The following is a 17854-nucleotide window of genomic DNA, read 5'->3' as shown; positions in this document are numbered from 1 at the left end:
GTCCATTCGTCTTCATTATGAACGTGGCCCTTTCCCATCGTCGCAACACGAGTCACACCTGGGTTTACTTCTGTTGCCCCTTTCCTCTCTCAACCATGAGGCCCATCTTCTTTCTTCTCCCTTCACCTTCCCCAAAGTCTGACTGGATGCTGACATTTTGTATGAAAGAGCAACAGAGAATGAAGTAAATACCATTCACCCCAGAACAATGCACAGGCCTTGCTCTACCAGCCTGCTAACGTGGGCACTGAAGCCACGTGATCTATAGCGAGGTGGGTGCTGATGTGGGCGCTGAGGCCACGTGATCTGTGGCGAGGTGGGCGCTGATGTGGGCGGTGAGGCCGCGTGATCTGTGGCGAGGTGGGCACTGATGTGGGTGCTGAGGCCGGGTGATCTGTGGCGAGGTGGGCGCTGATGTGGGCGGTGAGGCCATGTGATCTGTGGCGAGGTGGGCGCTGATGTGGGCGGTGAGGCCATGTGATCTGTGGTGAGGTGGGTGCTGATGTGGGTGCTGAGGCCACGTGATCTGTGGCGAGGTGGGCGCTGATGTGGGCGGTGAGGCCACGTGATCTGTGGTGAGGTGGGTGCTGAGGCCACGTGATCTGTGGCGAGGTGGGCGCTGACTGTGGCCGAGTCTCCCGGCTGCCGTTGGTTGAGAGCAGGATCAGAAACTTTCTTGCCGGGCTGGGCTCTGGGCTCTGAGGATCCCGATGCTTTGCAGGGGCTGCTGGTTTCTGGCCCCGAGGGCTCTCTGAGCAGAGTGATGCCAAGTTGTCTCCCGTCCTGCAGCCTCCACCACAGACCTGCCTCCCCCGTTTTGCTCGTCCCAGGCCTCAGAGGCGCGGGGGCCCTTGGAACCCCCAGCAGCTCCCGGGAGTGCCTCCCACCCCCTCCTCTGCCCCTGAAAGGGATCTAGAGCGGGTTCCCTGTTGACACAAAGTGAGCTTCTACCCGGGGCCAGCGCGGTGCCCAGACCCAGCACCTACATGGCGCCCGCAGAGGGCAGGGTGCAAGAGGAGAGACCGCAGGGTCTCCCCGGGACAGGTCTGGGCAGTGGGTCCCCTGGTCCCCCAATCCCGGCCAAATTAAGGTTCCCGTGTCCTTCCTGCAGGGAGCGTCCACTGCCGTCCCAGGCCCTTCCCCGTGGTGGACTCGACACTCCGGCTGCCCTGGTGTCCTGCTGCGTGATCGATGGGAGGCTTCCTCGGGCCACGGGCCTGTCCCACGGGGGACACCCTGGGGGCCCCATCCCTCGGGCTCAGCATCGAAGGGCGCAGGCAGCCACTGCTGGACTTGGGGAGGGGTCACCCTGCCACGACCCCAGGGACGCTCTGTGCATACACCCCTCCCCTCACACACCGCCCACCATCTGGACGGATGTGGGAGAAACAGGAGACGCGGCTGAGGACTTAGGAGGTGCTCCTTGTGAACCCGGGGACCCGAACTGACTGGGTGGTGGGCACACACGTACAGGCCACGTACCATAGAAACATACACTCGAAACCTATTGATCCCATTAACCAATATCACCCTAATACATTTTTTAAATCTCAAAGAGAAAGAATTTCCCCTCCTCACCCCTTAGGTGACACCCAGCCCAGAACCCAGAGCTGTGACGTCACCTGGACTGCCCGCCCGCTCTGCTGCATCCTTGGGAGCAGGTCCAGGGCCACGGCCGGGGACAGGGCCTCCAGGGACAGCAGGGAGTGCTCCAGGGCCGTGGCCAGCACGTGGTCGCCCTGCACACCGGGCCTCCTCTCGTCCTCGGCTCTCAGCTTCCAGCTCCTGAAAAGAAAAAGAGGCTCTGAGCCACCACACACGAGCGGTCTGTCAGCCGCCAGGCCCTGCTGGACCTGCTGGGCCGTGGGAACAGCATGGGGCGGATGTGGGGCGCCCACAGCACCATAGCTGCAGCGCCACTGGCCACTGGGCTGCGAGGCCACAGGCCTGTGGGTCCGTGAGGGAGTTCCTGACTGGCTGCCCCTGCCCGGTGCCTGCGCGTCAGCACAGCCTTCAGGTCGACCCCACAGCCGAGCTCATCTTTGTTCCCAATGCACCCCCAGGTCAGCTGTTCCGGCTCCCATCCACCCGGACATTTGGGAAAAGTAAACAGATTTATTGCTAGAAATGCCAACCATATGCTGGTTCCCTTGTCACTCACATCTCAGCTCGAAGGTGCCTCCCGACCACCCGATCTGAGGGGTGTCCGTCACGGCTCATTAGAGCCTCTAGTATTTTAGCATCTATGATGAGCTGGCAGGCCCTTCTTTCCGTACAGGCGCACGTGCTTATTGCTGGACAGCCCGCGCTAGCATGCAGGCTGCCTGAGAGAAGGAAGCACATTGGTCTGTATTTCCCGTTTGTGGCTCTCACCCCAGAGTTTACAACAGAGCCCAACTCCCCGGAGGCAGTGAAAAAATATGTGCTGACTGAATAAATGAGCTTAATTCGTCCACGAAATTCTGGGTTCCTGCAGAGCGAGCTCGGCCGCCAGGATTTGACACCAGTAACCTGTGAGACGGCCCTTTCCCCGGGGCTGGACTCGTGTCCGGGAAACCAAACCCGATGAGGACAAAGCGAGGCGGGAACAGAGCCGGTGGCTCAGGGCAAGTGGGCAGTGCATGTTGTGGAAATAAAATTTGTAAGGAAATAAAAAAATTTAATTCTATAAAAACAACCACAGATGCTGTTTGTACAGAAGGAACTGGATGCGTTTCTCCGTCAACGGCACCGCCTCGCACGGAGCCTCTGCAGCATGGCGCCCAAGGCTGCAGCAACTGCAGAACAATAACTGAGTGATTGTTCCTGACATTGGCACAGCCACGCCCCAGGGCTTGCACACGAAATACACTTGGTCTTCATGTCAGCAAATAGTGGGTTTCAAAGCGTGTCATTTGCATCATCTCCCAGAAGTACCGCTGCTGCTGCACAGGAAATTCCACACCCAGGACCACTCGAGATGTCAGCATGGCCCACGGGGAGGGGGCGCCGGGGGAGGGGGCGTGTCCCTGATTTCCTTTCATTTTGTCCCCTCCTTTCTCTGCCGGGTTAGTATTTGGCTTTTAAGTAATAAGGTGATTTTCACTTGTACTTAAAGAGCCAAATGTGACAAAGTTTATGCTAATTTCAGAAGATGAGGTGTTTGATGCCGAAACGTTAGCCTCCACTCCCTGCACAGGATGGACTTGGGAAAGGCGAGGATGCAGGGACAGGAGGCAAGACTTTGGGGAGCTGGTCCCCCCGAGAAGGCGTGGACTCCCGTCCAGCCCTGGGCAGTCTGGGCCCCAGAGCCGTGTGGGTGGCTGGGTCTGTGAGGCTGGCGCCTTCCTATCACAGCATCCACAGGGCCTGTCCAGAGCCCGGCCTGGGCACCTCCGAAGATGCACCCGCCCCCAGGACAGTCAGGGCCCGAGGCCTCTGCTAGGCTGCAGGGAGCCCTCCAGCCCTCCGGGGCCGCCCCCCTAGCTTGTCTTCTCACGTGGTGCCCAGAATCCCTGCCTGGGTGTGACCCGTCCAGACGCCCCAGCAGCCTCAGCAGAAGGCACCTCAACCCTGTTCCACAGGCAGGAGACCGGCCTGGTAAAACAGGGACGCCAACTCTGGGTGTCCCCGAAACTGGATTGCTTCCTGGTCTGGAATCTGGACTCAGGACTGGGGTCATGGGCCGGGCAATGCGCACCTGGTTGCGGCCAACCTGCCACCTGCTCACCACCGCCTCTCCAGGGACCACGACGCCTCCCACCGGCCGGGGACGCGGGCTTCCAGCCCGTCCCTGAGAGCAGCAGGGAAGCTCCTTATTCTCATTGATGAGAGATGTGGCCGCGACCACAGGGTGAGACCCACACCGTGTGTCTCTGTGTGCCTGTGTGTCTGTGTGTGTCTGTGTCTCTGTGTGTATGTATGTGTGTGTCTGTGTATTTATGTCTGTGTGTCTCTGTGTGTATATATGTGTGTATGAGTATTTGTGTGTGTCTGTGTGCCTATGTGTGTCCATGTGTATGTGTGTCTATCTGTGTGTGTCTGTGTTTCCATGTGTACCTGTGTATGCGTGTGTCTTTGTGTATATATGTGTGTCTATGTGTGTATCTGTGCGTGTCTGTGCATGTGTGTCTATGTGTCTATCTGTACGTGTGTATCTGTATGTGTATGTGTGTGTCTGCCTGTGTGTGCCTTTGTGTATATATGTGTCCATGTGTCTATGTATGTATCTGTGTGTGTCTGTGTATCTGTGTGTGTCTGTATCTGCGTCTGTGTCTGCGTGTCTATGTGTATGTGTGTGTCTGTGTATATATGTGTGTGTCTATCTGTGTGTCTGTGTGTGTCTGTGTATATATTTGTGTGTGTGTTTTGTAGGTGTTGAGTGAGCTGTCCTACTGCAAACAAAGGACCCGCTTGCTAATATCTGTATCCACGTTTAGTGACGGGAAAACGTTTCGAAGACTTTTCATGTGAACAGGACAGTTTGTTCTCACACAGGGTCTCCGCTGTGAGTGTGTGACGCGTCGTGGGGCCCGACCTCAGGTGCCGGAGAGCAGGCTCAGCCGTGTGCCCACGGGGGCGTCCGAGTCCGGCGCAGGGCACTGGTGTTGGGTGTGCGGCCACGTGTGCTTCATAAAAGCCGGGCTCAGCACAACTTCATATTTGTGTTTCGTTGCCCCCATTGATAAAACTGTCCTGTTTCTATTTCTAATGACTTTGTAAGTTCTGTTGGCTTGCTCTTAATAGGCAGATAAATTATCAAGAGCTTTACAGTTCTCTGCACCGCAAATCATGGCTATAGGTTTCCTGACCAGCTTTTAATGGATGAAATCTCATGTCCCGTGCTGTGAGTCTAATTTAACTGAAGTCACTTTACTCCTCTGGTACTGTGTCCATTTTTCTCACTGATTGCTAATCAATGCAGACAGAGCCGCTCCCAAAAGGTGCCTTTAAACTGTCATATTCATCTTCCCGAGTCCTCCACGGATTGTTGTAACACTGTATCCCACGATGAGAGTGTCTGTCACTGGGCTGAGCAACACTATAGCCATCAACTTGCACACTGACTCCTGCCCCCTCCTCTGGCATGAAGCAGGTCAAAACTTTGTAAGTACATACCTTCGACTTCAGGATTAAATCCGCACACACCTGAGTCTCCACGACTCCCTCTCCCACTCTGAGGCACCGACCTGCAGGTTCCCAGTAACGTGGGATGCTTTAAGCGTCACCCAAATTATACAGAAATTCTTGGCAGAGGACACGGGGAGTGTATCTCAGCCCTTTCCTCACTCACCCTGACCTGGTGCACTGGCCACTGGGGCCCCGTCAGTCACAGAACCTGACGCGCGGCTTCCCCTCCTTGGCGTAACTGCTTCATCACATCCTGCTTCCAGGGGCCTTCGCAGATGGTCCTCGGGGTCTCAGGTCCTCGGCGTCCCCTCTGCTCCCAGCTCCACTCCCTCCAGAATCAGCGCGTGGCCAAGTCTCCACGCGGCGCCCGAAGACTGCGTTCCAAGTCAGCTCTGCGGCCCGGCCCCCTGGTTTGAGGCTGGGCCTCCTGGCCTCCGCTGTCTTGCATGAGACCGAGGACCTGAGCACGGGTCGGCGGTGGAGGCTGGCAGACGCGCTGAGCCCGGGCCCCGCGCGGTGCCTGCAGGAGGGAGGCGCCGGCAGGGCCCCTGCGTGTGCTTACTCATCTCAGCAGCGTGAGGACTATTCACACTCCTTCCCTTCACGCCACAGAGACTGGCTCAGGAAAGGCCAGCAGGTGCCGGGAGGCCGCCCAGGAGGGTCGGGGGGAAGGTGGAGATGGCGGACCCTTAACAAGCTCCTCATCGCAACCCCACACTCTGCTGTCCCTCAAGCACAGGAGTCAGAAGACGCGGCTCTGTCCACTGACAAGGACAGAGACCTGCTACCTGAGAAAACCTGGAAGACTAGAAGCTGCCGCAGATCACATTGAAAATAAGACTCAGAGTCACAAAGCCGACCCATCACGGTCCACAGAGGACTATGATTGGGCACAGGACCCACGTGAGAAAGGCTACAATATGGTTCCCGGTGCTGCATGTCCCCGGGGCCCAGGGCAGAGCTGACCGCGGACAGGGGAGCCCTGGCCAGAAGCACTCCGGCGCACAGGCACCATGTGGCACCACGGGCACTGCACCAGGAAGGCGGATGGCCTGGCCTGGGGGGCTGGCATCAGAACCGCGAGTACAAAGCAGAATGTCAGCAACAGAAGGAAATGCACGGAAACTGTGTTTGTCTGAGAAATGTCAGTTAAGTCAATTATAAATAAGGATATTTTGGCTTTGAGTCATAATAAAAATATATATCCTAACTAATAATAGACAAACATGGTAATTACCCATACCTCCGACACGCTTCCCATTGGCTAATCAGGGCGATATGCAAATTAACTGCCAACCAAGATGGCGGCCGGCAGCCAGGCAGCTGAAGTGAACAGGAGGCTTGCTTGCTCCAGTGAAGGAGGAAGCCAAGGTTCCCCGCCTGTACTGCTGGGCTCTGAGCTGCACTCTAAGCAACTATGTTGCAATTATAGAAGCTAAACAAACCCCATGCTTTCAGCCAGCTGGCAGAGCTGGAGTTGCAACAGTGTTTCAATTATAGAAGCTAAACAAAGCCCAGATACCTGCTTTCAGCAGCCAAGGTCTCAGAGCTGGAGCCGAGCCTCAGAGCTAAAGCCAGCTCTCAGTTCCAGTGACAGCCATAGAAGGTGAATAAATCCCAGAATAAAAAAAAAAGAAAAAAAGGAGAGGTTGGGAGGTTCAGTCACCCGCCAGCCTGAAAACGGCCCTCAGCCCCTCACCCAGACTGGCCAGGCACCCCAGTGGGGACCCCCACCCTGAAGGGGGTGTGACTAGCTGCAAACAGCCATCATCCCCTCACCCAGGCTGGACAGGCACCCAAGCGGAACCCCCACCCTGATCCAGGATACCCTTCAGGGCAAACCAGCTGGCCCCCACCGTGCAACAGGCCTCTATCCTATATAGTAAAAGGGTAATATGCCTCCAAGCACTGGGATCAGCGGAGCTGCGAGGCCTCCTGAACCCGGGATCAGTGGAGCCGCGAGGCCTCATGCCCCGGGATCAGTGGAGCCGCGAGGCCTCCTGAACCCGGGATCAGTGGAGCCGCGAGGCCTCATGCCCCGGGATCAGTGGAGCTGTGAGGCCTCACTGCCCCTGTGCCAAGCGGAGCTGCCAGGCCTCCCAGCACCGGGATCAGCGGAACAGCGAGGCCTCACTGCCCCTGTGTCAAACGGAGACGCCAGGCCTCCCAGCACTGGGATCAGCGGAGCCGCGAGGCCTCCTGGCCCCTGAAGCAGTGTGACAGGGGGCAGCGCCCAAATCCCCTGATGGCCCTGCGGCTCTGTGTGTGACACGGGGCGGGGCCATCACCTCCCTATCCGCCCTGCTCTGTTCATGACAGGGGAAGGCGCCCCAACCCCCTGATCAGCCCTGCTCTGTGCCTGATAAGGGGGAGCTCCCCAACCCCCTGATCACCCTGTGGCTCTGTGTGTGACATGGGGCGGGGCCACCACCTCCCTATCCGCCCTGCTCTGTTCAAGGCGCCCCAACCCCCTGATCGGCCCTGCTCTGTGCCTGATAGGGGGGAGCTCCCCAACCCCCTGAACAGTCCTGCTCTGTGTGTGACAGAGTGCGGTGCCCTAACCCCCCCGCCCCATGGGCCCTGCTCTGTGTGTGACGGGTTGGAGCTGCAACCTCCCCATCGGCCCTGCCCTGCTTGTGACAGGGGGGAGTACCCCAACCCCCTGATCAGCCCTGCTCTGTGGGTGACAGGGGGCGGCGCCCCAACCCCCTGATCCACCCTGCTCTGTGTGTGACGGGGCGGTGCCCCAACCCCCTCATCGGCTGGCTCTGTTTGTGACAGGGGGCGGCACCACAACCCCCTGATCGGCCCTGCTCTGAGCCCGACCAGGGGCTGCACCTAGGGATTGGGCCTGCCCTCTGCCACCCGGGAGCAGGCCTAAGCCAGCAGGTCGTTATCTCCCGAGGGGTCCCAGACTGTGAGAGGGAACAAGTGGGGCTGAGGGACAGCCCCCCGGCCAGTGCACAAATTTTTGTGCCCCGGGCCTCTAGTTTATATATAATTATGTATATAAACTGTATATGAAAACCTATGCCCTGCAAAGAGTGGATACCATAGCTTTTTGAAGTACTATTGAAAATTACTAAAAATACGGCATAAACTCAGCCACTAAGAAAACCTCAATGTTTCTGAAGAGTAAAAACTGACCAGTCACATTCTCTGACTAAAACGCAGTAAAAGACACTAATTTAAAGTTTCAAAACAACATGTAATATTTTAAAATGCAAACACTTCTTGCTCCCACAGGTACAAAATGGCACACAGGTAATTCTGAACAAAAGCAAAGGGAACAGCACGAAGGCAGGGCCCCAGCGAGGCCCAGAAGCAGAGGCAGAGACTCGCGGGAATGAGTGAAGTGAGTATTTTAAAAACGAACAAATACGAACATGAACAAACTGTGCCATTCGCCGCCACTCACAAAGAACAGTACCCCGCGGCGCAGGGGGAGCCCGAGCGCCCTTCTCCCGGGGAAGCGGGGCCGGAGGGGCCGGTGAAGGGGCCAGCGGAGCGGCCGCAGCCCCCACCAACCTCCCCCTCGGGCAGCGCCCACACCCGCAGCCAGGGAGGGCACGTGCTCCTCACAGACTCAGGAGACAAGGGGAGGCCATGGGTTCACCCACAGAGAAGATCCCGGTGAAACACCAGGGAGCCCATCGCCTTGACGCTAAGGAACGTCTGGCAGAAGTTTCATGAAAAGAAGGAGACGAGACGTGTCTGATTGTGCTGGGACAATCCCATCACCTTGACGCCCACCTGGGGCCGGGGCCGAGGGCGAGGGTGAGGCCGCGGTGGTCCTTCCACAGACCAGACCACAGTGTCTCCTCGAAAGGCCCGGAGAGGAACACCGGCCCAGGGGCGGGACATGGAGCAGTTTCATTCGGACTCACAGGGCAGCATGCTGAGCAGCCAGGGGCAGTCAGGAGGCAGCACGGGCAGAGGGCACTGTGCTGCTCTTCCTGCCCCAGGCTTGTGCCCCCCAGGGTGGGGGGTGGGGGGGTGGAGAGGACCAGCCAGGGCTCCTGTGACTGGGTGGGGTGGGGGTGGGGGGACCGGCCAGGGCTCCTGTGACTGGGTGGGGTGGGGGTGGGGGAGACCGGCCAGGGCTCCTGTGACATGGTGGGTTAGGGGGTGGGAGGGACCGGCCAGGGCTCCTGTGACCGAGTGGGGTGGGGCATGGGGGAGACCGGTCAGGGCTCCCCGAGGAGCTCTGCTTTGGGAGCTGGATGATGGGATTTTTAGACTCAGCTCACTCAAGGAGAGAATTAGAAACGCAGCCAGAGGGCCGAGCTCACGCCCGCTCGCAGCTGTCCCCAGTGCTGCCCAGACACAGGCAGAAAGCCGTCTACGGAACATGAAGACCGGACAGTAGCCTTGACTATAACGACTCTATATGGAGAGAAACCAACCCGAAATAGACCAATATTACCTCTCCATGGGAAAAATGGGGAAAGTCATACAGAAGAAAACTGTAATTTCCAATGTGTATATATATATTTAAATTTATCTATATTGTTCAAAATATTAAGAGATCCCGCTTTTTAAAAGTTATGATCTGACTTGCAATAAAAACATAAAAAAGCACCTTTTTCACAATAAAATTGGAGTTTTAGTGACACCCAGCACTGGTGTGTGCGTGCCCTCGCTGGCTGACGAAATTCTCTCTGGAAGCTCTGTGCTCCGCTGGCAAAACTCGGCCTCTCCTCCCTGGTGGTACTTTCCCTCCTCGGCTGTACCCTCCCCCTCGGCTGTACCCTCCCCCTCGGCTGTACCCTCCCCCTCGGCTGTACCCTCCCCCTCGGCTGTACTCTCCCCCACGGCTGTACTCTCCCCCTCGGCTGTACCCTCCCCTCCTCGGCTGTACTCTCCCCCTCGGCTGTACTCTCCCCCTCGGCTGTACCCTCCCCTCCTCGGCTGTACTCTCCCCCTCGGCTGTACTCTCCCCCTCGGCTGTACTCTCCCCCTCGGCTGTACTCTCCTCCTCGGCTGTACTCCCCCCCTCGGCTGTACCCTCCCCCTCGGCTGGACTCTCCCCCTCGGCTGTACTCCCCTCCTCGGCTGTACTCTCCTCCTCGGCTGTACTCTCCTCCTCGGCTGTACTCTCCCCCTCGGCTGTACTCTCCCCCTCCGCTGTACTCCCCTCCTCGGCTGTACTCTCCTCCTCGGCTCTACTCTCCCCCTCGGCCGTACTCTCCTCCTCGGCTGTACTCTCCTCCTCGGCTGTACTCTCCCCTCGGCTGTACTCTCCTCCTCGGCCGGACTCTCCCCCTCGGCTGTACCCTCCCCCTCGGCTGTACCCTCCCCCTCGGCCGTACCCTCCCCCTCGGCCGTACTCCCCCCCTCGGCCGTACCCTCCCCCTCGGCTGTACTCTCCCCCTCGGCTGTACTCTCCCCCTCGGCTGTACTCCCCCTCGGCTGTACTCTCCCCCTCGGCTGTACCCTCCCCCTCGGCTGTACTCTCCTCCTCGGCTGTACTCTCCCCCTCGGCTGTACTCTCCTCCTCGGCTGTACTCTCCTCCTCGGCTGTACTCTCCTCCTCGGCTGTACTCCCCCCTTGGCTGTACCCTCCCCCTCGGCTGTACTCTCCCCCTCGGCTGTACTCCCCTCCTCGGCTGTACTCTCCCCTTCGGCTGTACTCTCCCCCTCGGCTGTACTCCCCTCCTCGGCTGTACTCCCCTCCTCGGCTGTACTCTCCCCCTCGGCTGTACTCCCCCCCTCGGCTGTACTCCCCTCCTCGGCTGTACTCTCCCCCTCGGCTGTACTCTCCCCCTCGGCTGTACCCTCCCCCTCGGCTGTACCCTCCCCCTCGGCTGTACCCTCCCCCTCGGCTGTACCCTCCCCCTCGGCTGTACCCTCCCCCTCGGCTGTACTCTCCCCCTCGGCTGTACTCCCCTCCTCGGCTGTACTCTCCCCCTCGGCTGTACTCCCCTCCTCGGCTGTACTCTCCCCCTCGGCTGTACTCCCCTCCTCGGCTGTACTCCCCTCCTCGGCTGTACTCTCCTCCTCGGCTGTACTCTCCCCCTCGGCTGTACTCCCCTCCTCGGCTGTACCCTCCCCCTCGGCTGTACCCTCCCCCTCGGCTGTACCCTCCCCCTCGGCTGTACCCTCCCCCTCGGCTGTACTCTCCCCCTCGGCTGTACTCTCCTCCTCGGCTGTACCCTCCCCCTCGGCTGTACCCTCCCCCTCGGCTGTACCCTCCCCCTCGGCTGTACCCTCCCCCTCGGCTGTACCCTCCCCCTCGGCTGTACTCTCCCCCTCGGCTGTACTCCCCTCCTCGGCTGTACTCTCCCCCTCGGCTGTACTCCCCTCCTCGGCTGTACTCTCCCCCTCGGCTGTACTCCCCTCCTCGGCTGTACTCCCCTCCTCGGCTGTACTCTCCTCCTCGGCTGTACTCTCCCCCTCGGCTGTACCCTCCCCCTCGGCTGTACTCTCCTCCTCGGCTGTACTCTCCCCCTCGGCTGTACTCTCCCCCTCGGCTGTACCCTCCCCCTCGGCTGTACCCTCCCCCTCGGCTGTACTCCCCTCCTCGGCTGTACTCTCCCCCTCGGCTGTACTCCCCTCCTCGGCTGTACTCTCCCCCTCGGCTGTACTCCCCTCCTCGGCTGTACTCTCCTCCTCGGCTGTACTCCCCTCCTCGGCTGTACTCTCCCCCTCGGCTGTACTCTCCCCCTCGGCTGTACTCCCCTCCTCGGCTGTACTCTCCCCCTCGGCTGTACTCCCCTCCTCGGCTGTACTCCCCTCCTCGGCTGTACTCTCCTCCGCGGCTGTACTCCCCTCCTCGGCTGTACTCTCCTCCTCGGCTGTACTCTCCCCCTCGGCTGTACTCTCCCCCTCGGCTGTACTCCCCTCCTCGGCTGTACTCTCCCCCTCGGCTGTACTCCCCTCCTCGGCTGTACTCTCCTCCTCGGCTGTACTCCCCTCCTCGGCTGTACTCTCCCCCTCGGCTGTACCCTCCCCCTCGGCTGTACCCTCCCCCTCGGCTGTACTCCCCTCCTCGGCTGTACTCTCCCCCTCGGCTGTACTCCCCTCCTCGGCTGTACTCTCCCCCTCGGCTGTACTCCCCTCCTCGGCTGTACTCTCCTCCTCGGCTGTACTCCCCTCCTCGGCTGTACTCTCCCCCTCGGCTGTACTCTCCCCCTCGGCTGTACTCCCCTCCTCGGCTGTACTCTCCCCCTCGGCTGTACTCCCCTCCTCGGCTGTACTCCCCTCCTCGGCTGTACTCTCCTCCGCGGCTGTACTCCCCTCCTCGGCTGTACTCTCCTCCTCGGCTGTACTCTCCCCCTCGGCTGTACTCTCCCCCTCGGCTGTACTCCCCTCCTCGGCTGTACTCTCCCCCTCGGCTGTACTCCCCTCCTCGGCTGTACTCTCCTCCTCGGCTGTACTCCCCTCCTCGGCTGTACTCTCCCCCTCGGCTGTACTCTCCCCCTCGGCTGTACTCTCCCCCTCGGCGGTACTCTCCCCCTCGGCGGTACTCTTCCCCTCGGCTGTACTCTCCCCCTCGCCTGTACTCTCCCCCTCGGCTGTACTCTCCCCCTCGGCTGTACTCTCCTCCTCGGCTGTACTCTCCTCCTCGGCTGTACTCCCCCCCTCGGCTGTACTCCCCCCCTCGGCTGTACTCCCCTCCTCGGCTGTACTCTCCCCCTCGGCTGTACTCTCCCCCTCGGCTGTACTCTCCCCCTCGGCTGTACTCTCCCCCTCGGCTGTACTCCCCTCCTCGGCTGTACTCCCCTCCTCGGCTGTACCCTCCCCTCCTCGGCTGCACTCTCCGCCTCGGCCGTACTCTCCACTCGGCCGTACTCTCCTCCTCGGCCGTACTCTCCCCCTCGGCCGTACTCTCCCCCTCGGCCGTACTCTCCCCCTCGGCTGTACTCTCCCCCTCGGATGTACCCTCCCCCTCGGCTGTACCCTCCTCCTCGGCTGTACCCTCCCCCTCGGCTGTACCCTCCCCCTCGGCTGTACCCTCCCTCTCGGCTGTACCCTCCCCCTCGGCTGTACCCTCCCCCTCGGCCGTACCCTCCCCCTCGGCCGTACTCTCCCCCTCGGCCGTACTCCCCTCCTCGGCCGTACTCCCCTCCTCGGCCGTACTCTCCTCCTCGGCCGTGCTCCCCTCCTCGGCCGTGCTCCCCTCCTCGGCCGTACCCTCCCCCTCGGCCGAACCCTCCCCCTCGGCCGTACTCTCCCCCTCGGCCGTACTCTCCCCCTCGGCCGTACTCTCCCCCTCGGCCGTACTCCCCCCCTCGGCCGTACCCTCCCCCTCGGCCGTACCCTCCCCCTCGACCGTACCCTCCCCCTCGGCCGTACCCTCCCCCTCGGCCGTACCCTCCCCCTCGGCCGTACCCTCCCCCTCGGCTGTACCCTCCCCCTCGGCTGTACTCCCCTCCTCGGCTGTACTCTCCCCCTCGGCTGTACTCTCCTCCTCGGCTGTACTCCCCTCCTCGGCTGTACCCTCCCCTCGGCTGTACCCTCCCCCTCGGCTGTACCCTCCCCCTCGGCTGTACCCTCCTCCTCGGCTGTACTCTCCTCCTCGGCTGTACTCTCCTCCTCGGCTGTACCCTCCCCCTCTGCCGTACCCTCCCCCTCGGCCGTACTCCCCTCCTCGGCCGTACTCCCCTCCTCGGCCGTACTCTCCCCCTCGGCCGTACTCTCCTCCTCGGCCGTACTCTCCTCCTCGGCCGTACTCTCCTCCTCGGCCGTACTCTCCCCCTCGGCTGTACTCTCCCCCTCGGCTGTACTCTCCTCCTCGGCTGTACTCTCCCCCTCGGCTGTACCCTCCCCCTCGGCTGTACTCTCCTCCTCGGCTGTACTCTCCCCCTCGGCTGTACTCTCCTCCTCGGCTGTACTCTCCTCCTCGGCTGTACTCTCCTCCTCGGCTGTATTCCCCCCCTTGGCTGTACCCTCCCCCTCGGCTGTACCCTCCCCCTCGGCTGTACTCCCCTCCTCGGCTGTACTCTCCCCCTCGGCTGTACTCTCCCCCTCGGCTGTACTCTCCCCCTCGGCTGTACTCCCCTCCTCGGCTGTACTCTCCCCCTCGGCTGTACTCTCCCCCTCGGCTGTACTCCCCTCCTCGGCTGTACTCTCCCCCTCGGCTGTACTCTCCCCCTCGGCTGTACTCTCCCCCTCGGCCGTACTCTCCCCCTCGGCCGTACCCTCCCCCTCGGCTGTACCCTCCCCCTCGGCCGTACTCTCCCCCTCGGCTGTACTCTCCCCCTCGGCTGTACTCTCCCCCTCGGCCGTACTCTCCCCCTCGGCCGTACCCTCCCCCTCGGCCGTACCCTCCCCCTTGGCTGTACTCCCCTCCTCGGCTGTACTCCCCCCCTCGGCTGTACTCCCCTCCTCGGCTGTACTCTCCCCCTCGGCTGTACTCTCCCCCTCGGCTGTACTCTCCCCCTCGACTGTACTCTCCCCCTCGGCTGTACTCTCCCCCTCGGCTGTACTCCCCTCCTCGGCTGTACTCCCCTCCTCGGCTGTACCCTCCCCTCCTCGGCTGCACTCTCCGCCTCGGCCGTACTCTCCGCCTCGGCCGTACTCTCCACTCGGCCGTACTCTCCTCCTCGGCCGTACTCTCCCCCTCGGCCGTACTCTCCCCCTCGGCTGTACTCTCCCCCTCGGCTGTACCCTCCCCCTCGGCTGTACCCTCCCCCTCGGCTGTACCCTCCTCCTCGGCTGTACCCTCCCCCTCGGCTGTACCCTCCCCCTCGGCTGTACCCTCCCTCTCGGCTGTACCCTCCCCCTCGGCTGTACCCTCCCCCTCGGCTGTACCCTCCCCCTCGGCCGTACTCTCCCCCTCGGCCGTACTCCCCTCCTCGGCCGTACTCCCCTCCTCGGCCGTACTCTCCTCCTCGGCCGTGCTCCCCTCCTCGGCCGTGCTCCCCTCCTCGGCCGTACCCTCCCCCTCGGCCGTACCCTCCCCCTCGGCCGTACCCTCCCCCTCGGCCGAACCCTCCCCCTCGGCCGTACTCTCCCCCTCGGCCGTACTCTCCCCCTCGGCCGTACTCTCCCCCTCGGCCGTACTCCCCCCCTCGGCCGTACCCTCCCCCTCGGCCGTACCCTCCCCCTCGGCCGTACCCTCCCCCTCGGCCGTACCCTCCCCCTCGGCCGTACCCTCCCCCTCGGCCGTACCCTCCCCCTCGGCTGTACTCCCCTCCTCGGCTGTACTCTCCCCCTCGGCTGTACTCTCCTCCTCGGCTGTACTCCCCTCCTCGGCTGTACCCTCCCCCTCGGCTGTACCCTCCCCCTCGGCTGTACCCTCCCCCTCGGCTGTACCCTCCTCCTCGGCTGTACTCTCCTCCTCGGCTGTACTCTCCTCCTCGGCTGTACTCTCCCCCTCGGCCGTACCCTCCCCCTCGGCCGTACTCTCCTCCTCGGCCGTACTCCCCTCCTCGGCCGTACTCTCCCCCTCGGCCGTACTCTCCTCCTCGGCCGTACTCTCCTCCTCGGCCGTACTCTCCTCCTCGGCCGTACTCTCCCCCTCGGCTGTACTCTCCCCCTCGGCTGTACTCTCCTCCTCGGCTGTACTCTCCCCCTCGGCTGTACCCTCCCCCTCGGCTGTACCCTCCTCCTCGGCTGTACTCTCCCCCTCGGCTGTACTCTCCTCCTCGGCTGTACTCTCCTCCTCGGCTGTACTCTCCTCCTCGGCTGTATTCCCCCCCTTGGCTGTACCCTCCCCCTCGGCTGTACTCTCCCCCTCGGCTGTACTCCCCTCCTCGGCTGTACTCTCCCCCTCGGCTGTACTCTCCCCCTCGGCTGTACTCCCCTCCTCGGCTGTACTCTCCCCCTCGGCTGTACTCTCCCCCTCGGCTGTACTCCCCTCCTCGGCTGTACTCTCCTCCTCGGCTGTACTCTCCCCCTCGGCTGTACTCTCCCCCTCGGCTGTACTCCCCTCCTCGGCTGTACTCTCCCCCTCGGCTGTACTCCCCTCCTCGGCTGTACTCCCCTCCTCGGCTGTACTCTCCTCCTCGGCTGTACTCTCCCCCTCGGCTGTACTCTCCCCCTCGGCTGTACTCCCCTCCTCGGCTGTACTCTCCCCCTCGGCTGTACTCCCCTCCTCGGCTGTACTCTCCTCCTCGGCTGTACTCCCCTCCTCGGCTGTACTCTCCCCCTCGGCTGTACTCTCCCCCTCGGCTGTACTCTCCCCCTCGGCTGTACTCTTCCCCTCGGCTTTACTCTCCCCCTCGGCTGTACTCTCCCCCTCGGCTGTACTCTCCCCCTCGGCTGTACTCTCCCCCTCGGCTGTACTCTCCTCCTCGGCTGTACTCCCCCCCTCGGCTGTACTCCCCTCCTCGGCTGTACTCCCCTCCTCGGCTGTACTCTCCCCCTCGGCTGTACTCTCCCCCTCGGCTGTACCCTCCCCCTCGGCTGTACCCTCCCCCTCGGCTGTACCCTCCCCCTCGGCTGTACCCTCCTCCTCGGCTGTACCCTCCCCCTCGGCTGTACCCTCCCCCTCGGCTGTACCCTCCCCCTCGGCCGTACCCTCCCCCTCGGCCGTACCCTCCCCCTCGGCCGTACCCTCCCCCTCGGCCGTACCCTCCCCCTCGGCCGTACTCCCCTCCTCGGCCGTACTCCCCTCCTCGGCCGTGCTCTCCTCCTCGGCCGTGCTCTCCCCCTCGGCTGTACTCTCCCCCTCGGCTGTACTCTCCTCCTCGGCTGTACTCTCCCCCTCGGCTGTACCCTCCCCCTCGGCTGTACTCTCCTCCTCGGCTGTACTCTCCCCCTCGGCTGTACTCTCCTCCTCGGCTGTACTCTCCTCCTCGGCTGTACTCTCCTCCTCGGCTGTATTCCCCCCCTTGGCTGTACCCTCCCCCTCGGCTGTACTCTCCCCCTCGGCTGTACTCCCCTCCTCGGCTGTACTCTCCCCCTCGGCTGTACTCTCCCCCTCGGCTGTACTCCCCTCCTCGGCTGTACTCTCCCCCTCGGCTGTACTCTCCCCCTCGGCTGTACTCCCCTCCTCGGCTGTACTCTCCCCCTCGGCTGTACTCTCCCCCTTGGCTGTACTCTCCCCCTCGGCCGTACTCTCCCCCTCGGCCGTACCCTCCCCCTCGGCTGTACCCTCCCCCTCGGCCGTACTCTCCCCCTCGGCTGTACTCTCCCCCTCGGCTGTACTCTCCCCCTCGGCCGTACTCTCCCCCTCGGCCGTACCCTCCCCCTCGGCCGTACCCTCCCCCTTGGCTGTACTCCCCTCCTCGGCTGTACTCCCCCCCTCGGCTGTACTCCCCTCCTCGGCTGTACTCTCCCCCTCGGCTGTACTCTCCCCCTCGGCTGTACTCTCCCCCTCGACTGTACTCTCCCCCTCGGCTGTACTCTCCCCCTCGGCTGTACTCCCCTCCTCGGCTGTACTCCCCTCCTCGGCTGTACCCTCCCCTCCTCGGCTGCACTCTCCGCCTCGGCCGTACTCTCCGCCTCGGCCGTACTCTCCACTCGGCCGTACTCTCCTCCTCGGCCGTACTCTCCCCCTCGGCCGTACTCTCCCCCTCGGCTGTACTCTCCCCCTCGGCTGTACTCTCCCCCTCGGCTGTACCCTCCCCCTCGGCTGTACCCTCCTCCTCGGCTGTACCCTCCCCCTCGGCTGTACCCTCCCCCTCGGCTGTACCCTCCCTCTCGGCTGTACCCTCCCCCTCGGCTGTACCCTCCCCCTCGGCTGTACCCTCCCCCTCGGCCGTACTCTCCCCCTCGGCCGTACTCCCCTCCTCGGCCGTACTCCCCTCCTCGGCCGTACTCTCCTCCTCGGCCGTGCTCCCCTCCTCGGCCGTGC

The 17854-nt window shown here is 62.4% G+C and overlaps 1 protein-coding gene across 1 annotated transcript in view; it reads right to left on the bottom strand.

Moving 5' to 3' along the window:
- The window catches only part of PTPRN2 (protein tyrosine phosphatase receptor type N2), a 477757-nt gene that overhangs the window by 266678 nt on the left and 193225 nt on the right, over nucleotides 1-17854 (bottom strand). The window contains exon 5 of the mRNA XM_081101859.1: nucleotides 1623-1785. Coding sequence (XP_080957985.1) covers nucleotides 1623-1785 — 163 coding nt within the window. The remainder of the gene's footprint in view (nucleotides 1-1622; nucleotides 1786-17854) is intronic.

The sequence above is a fragment of the Myotis nattereri genome, assembly GCF_964212035.1.
Source record: "Myotis nattereri genome assembly, chromosome: 11".
Taxonomy (NCBI): Eukaryota; Metazoa; Chordata; class Mammalia; order Chiroptera; family Vespertilionidae; genus Myotis; species Myotis nattereri.
This window is presented reverse-complemented; position numbering and strand designations above follow the sequence as displayed.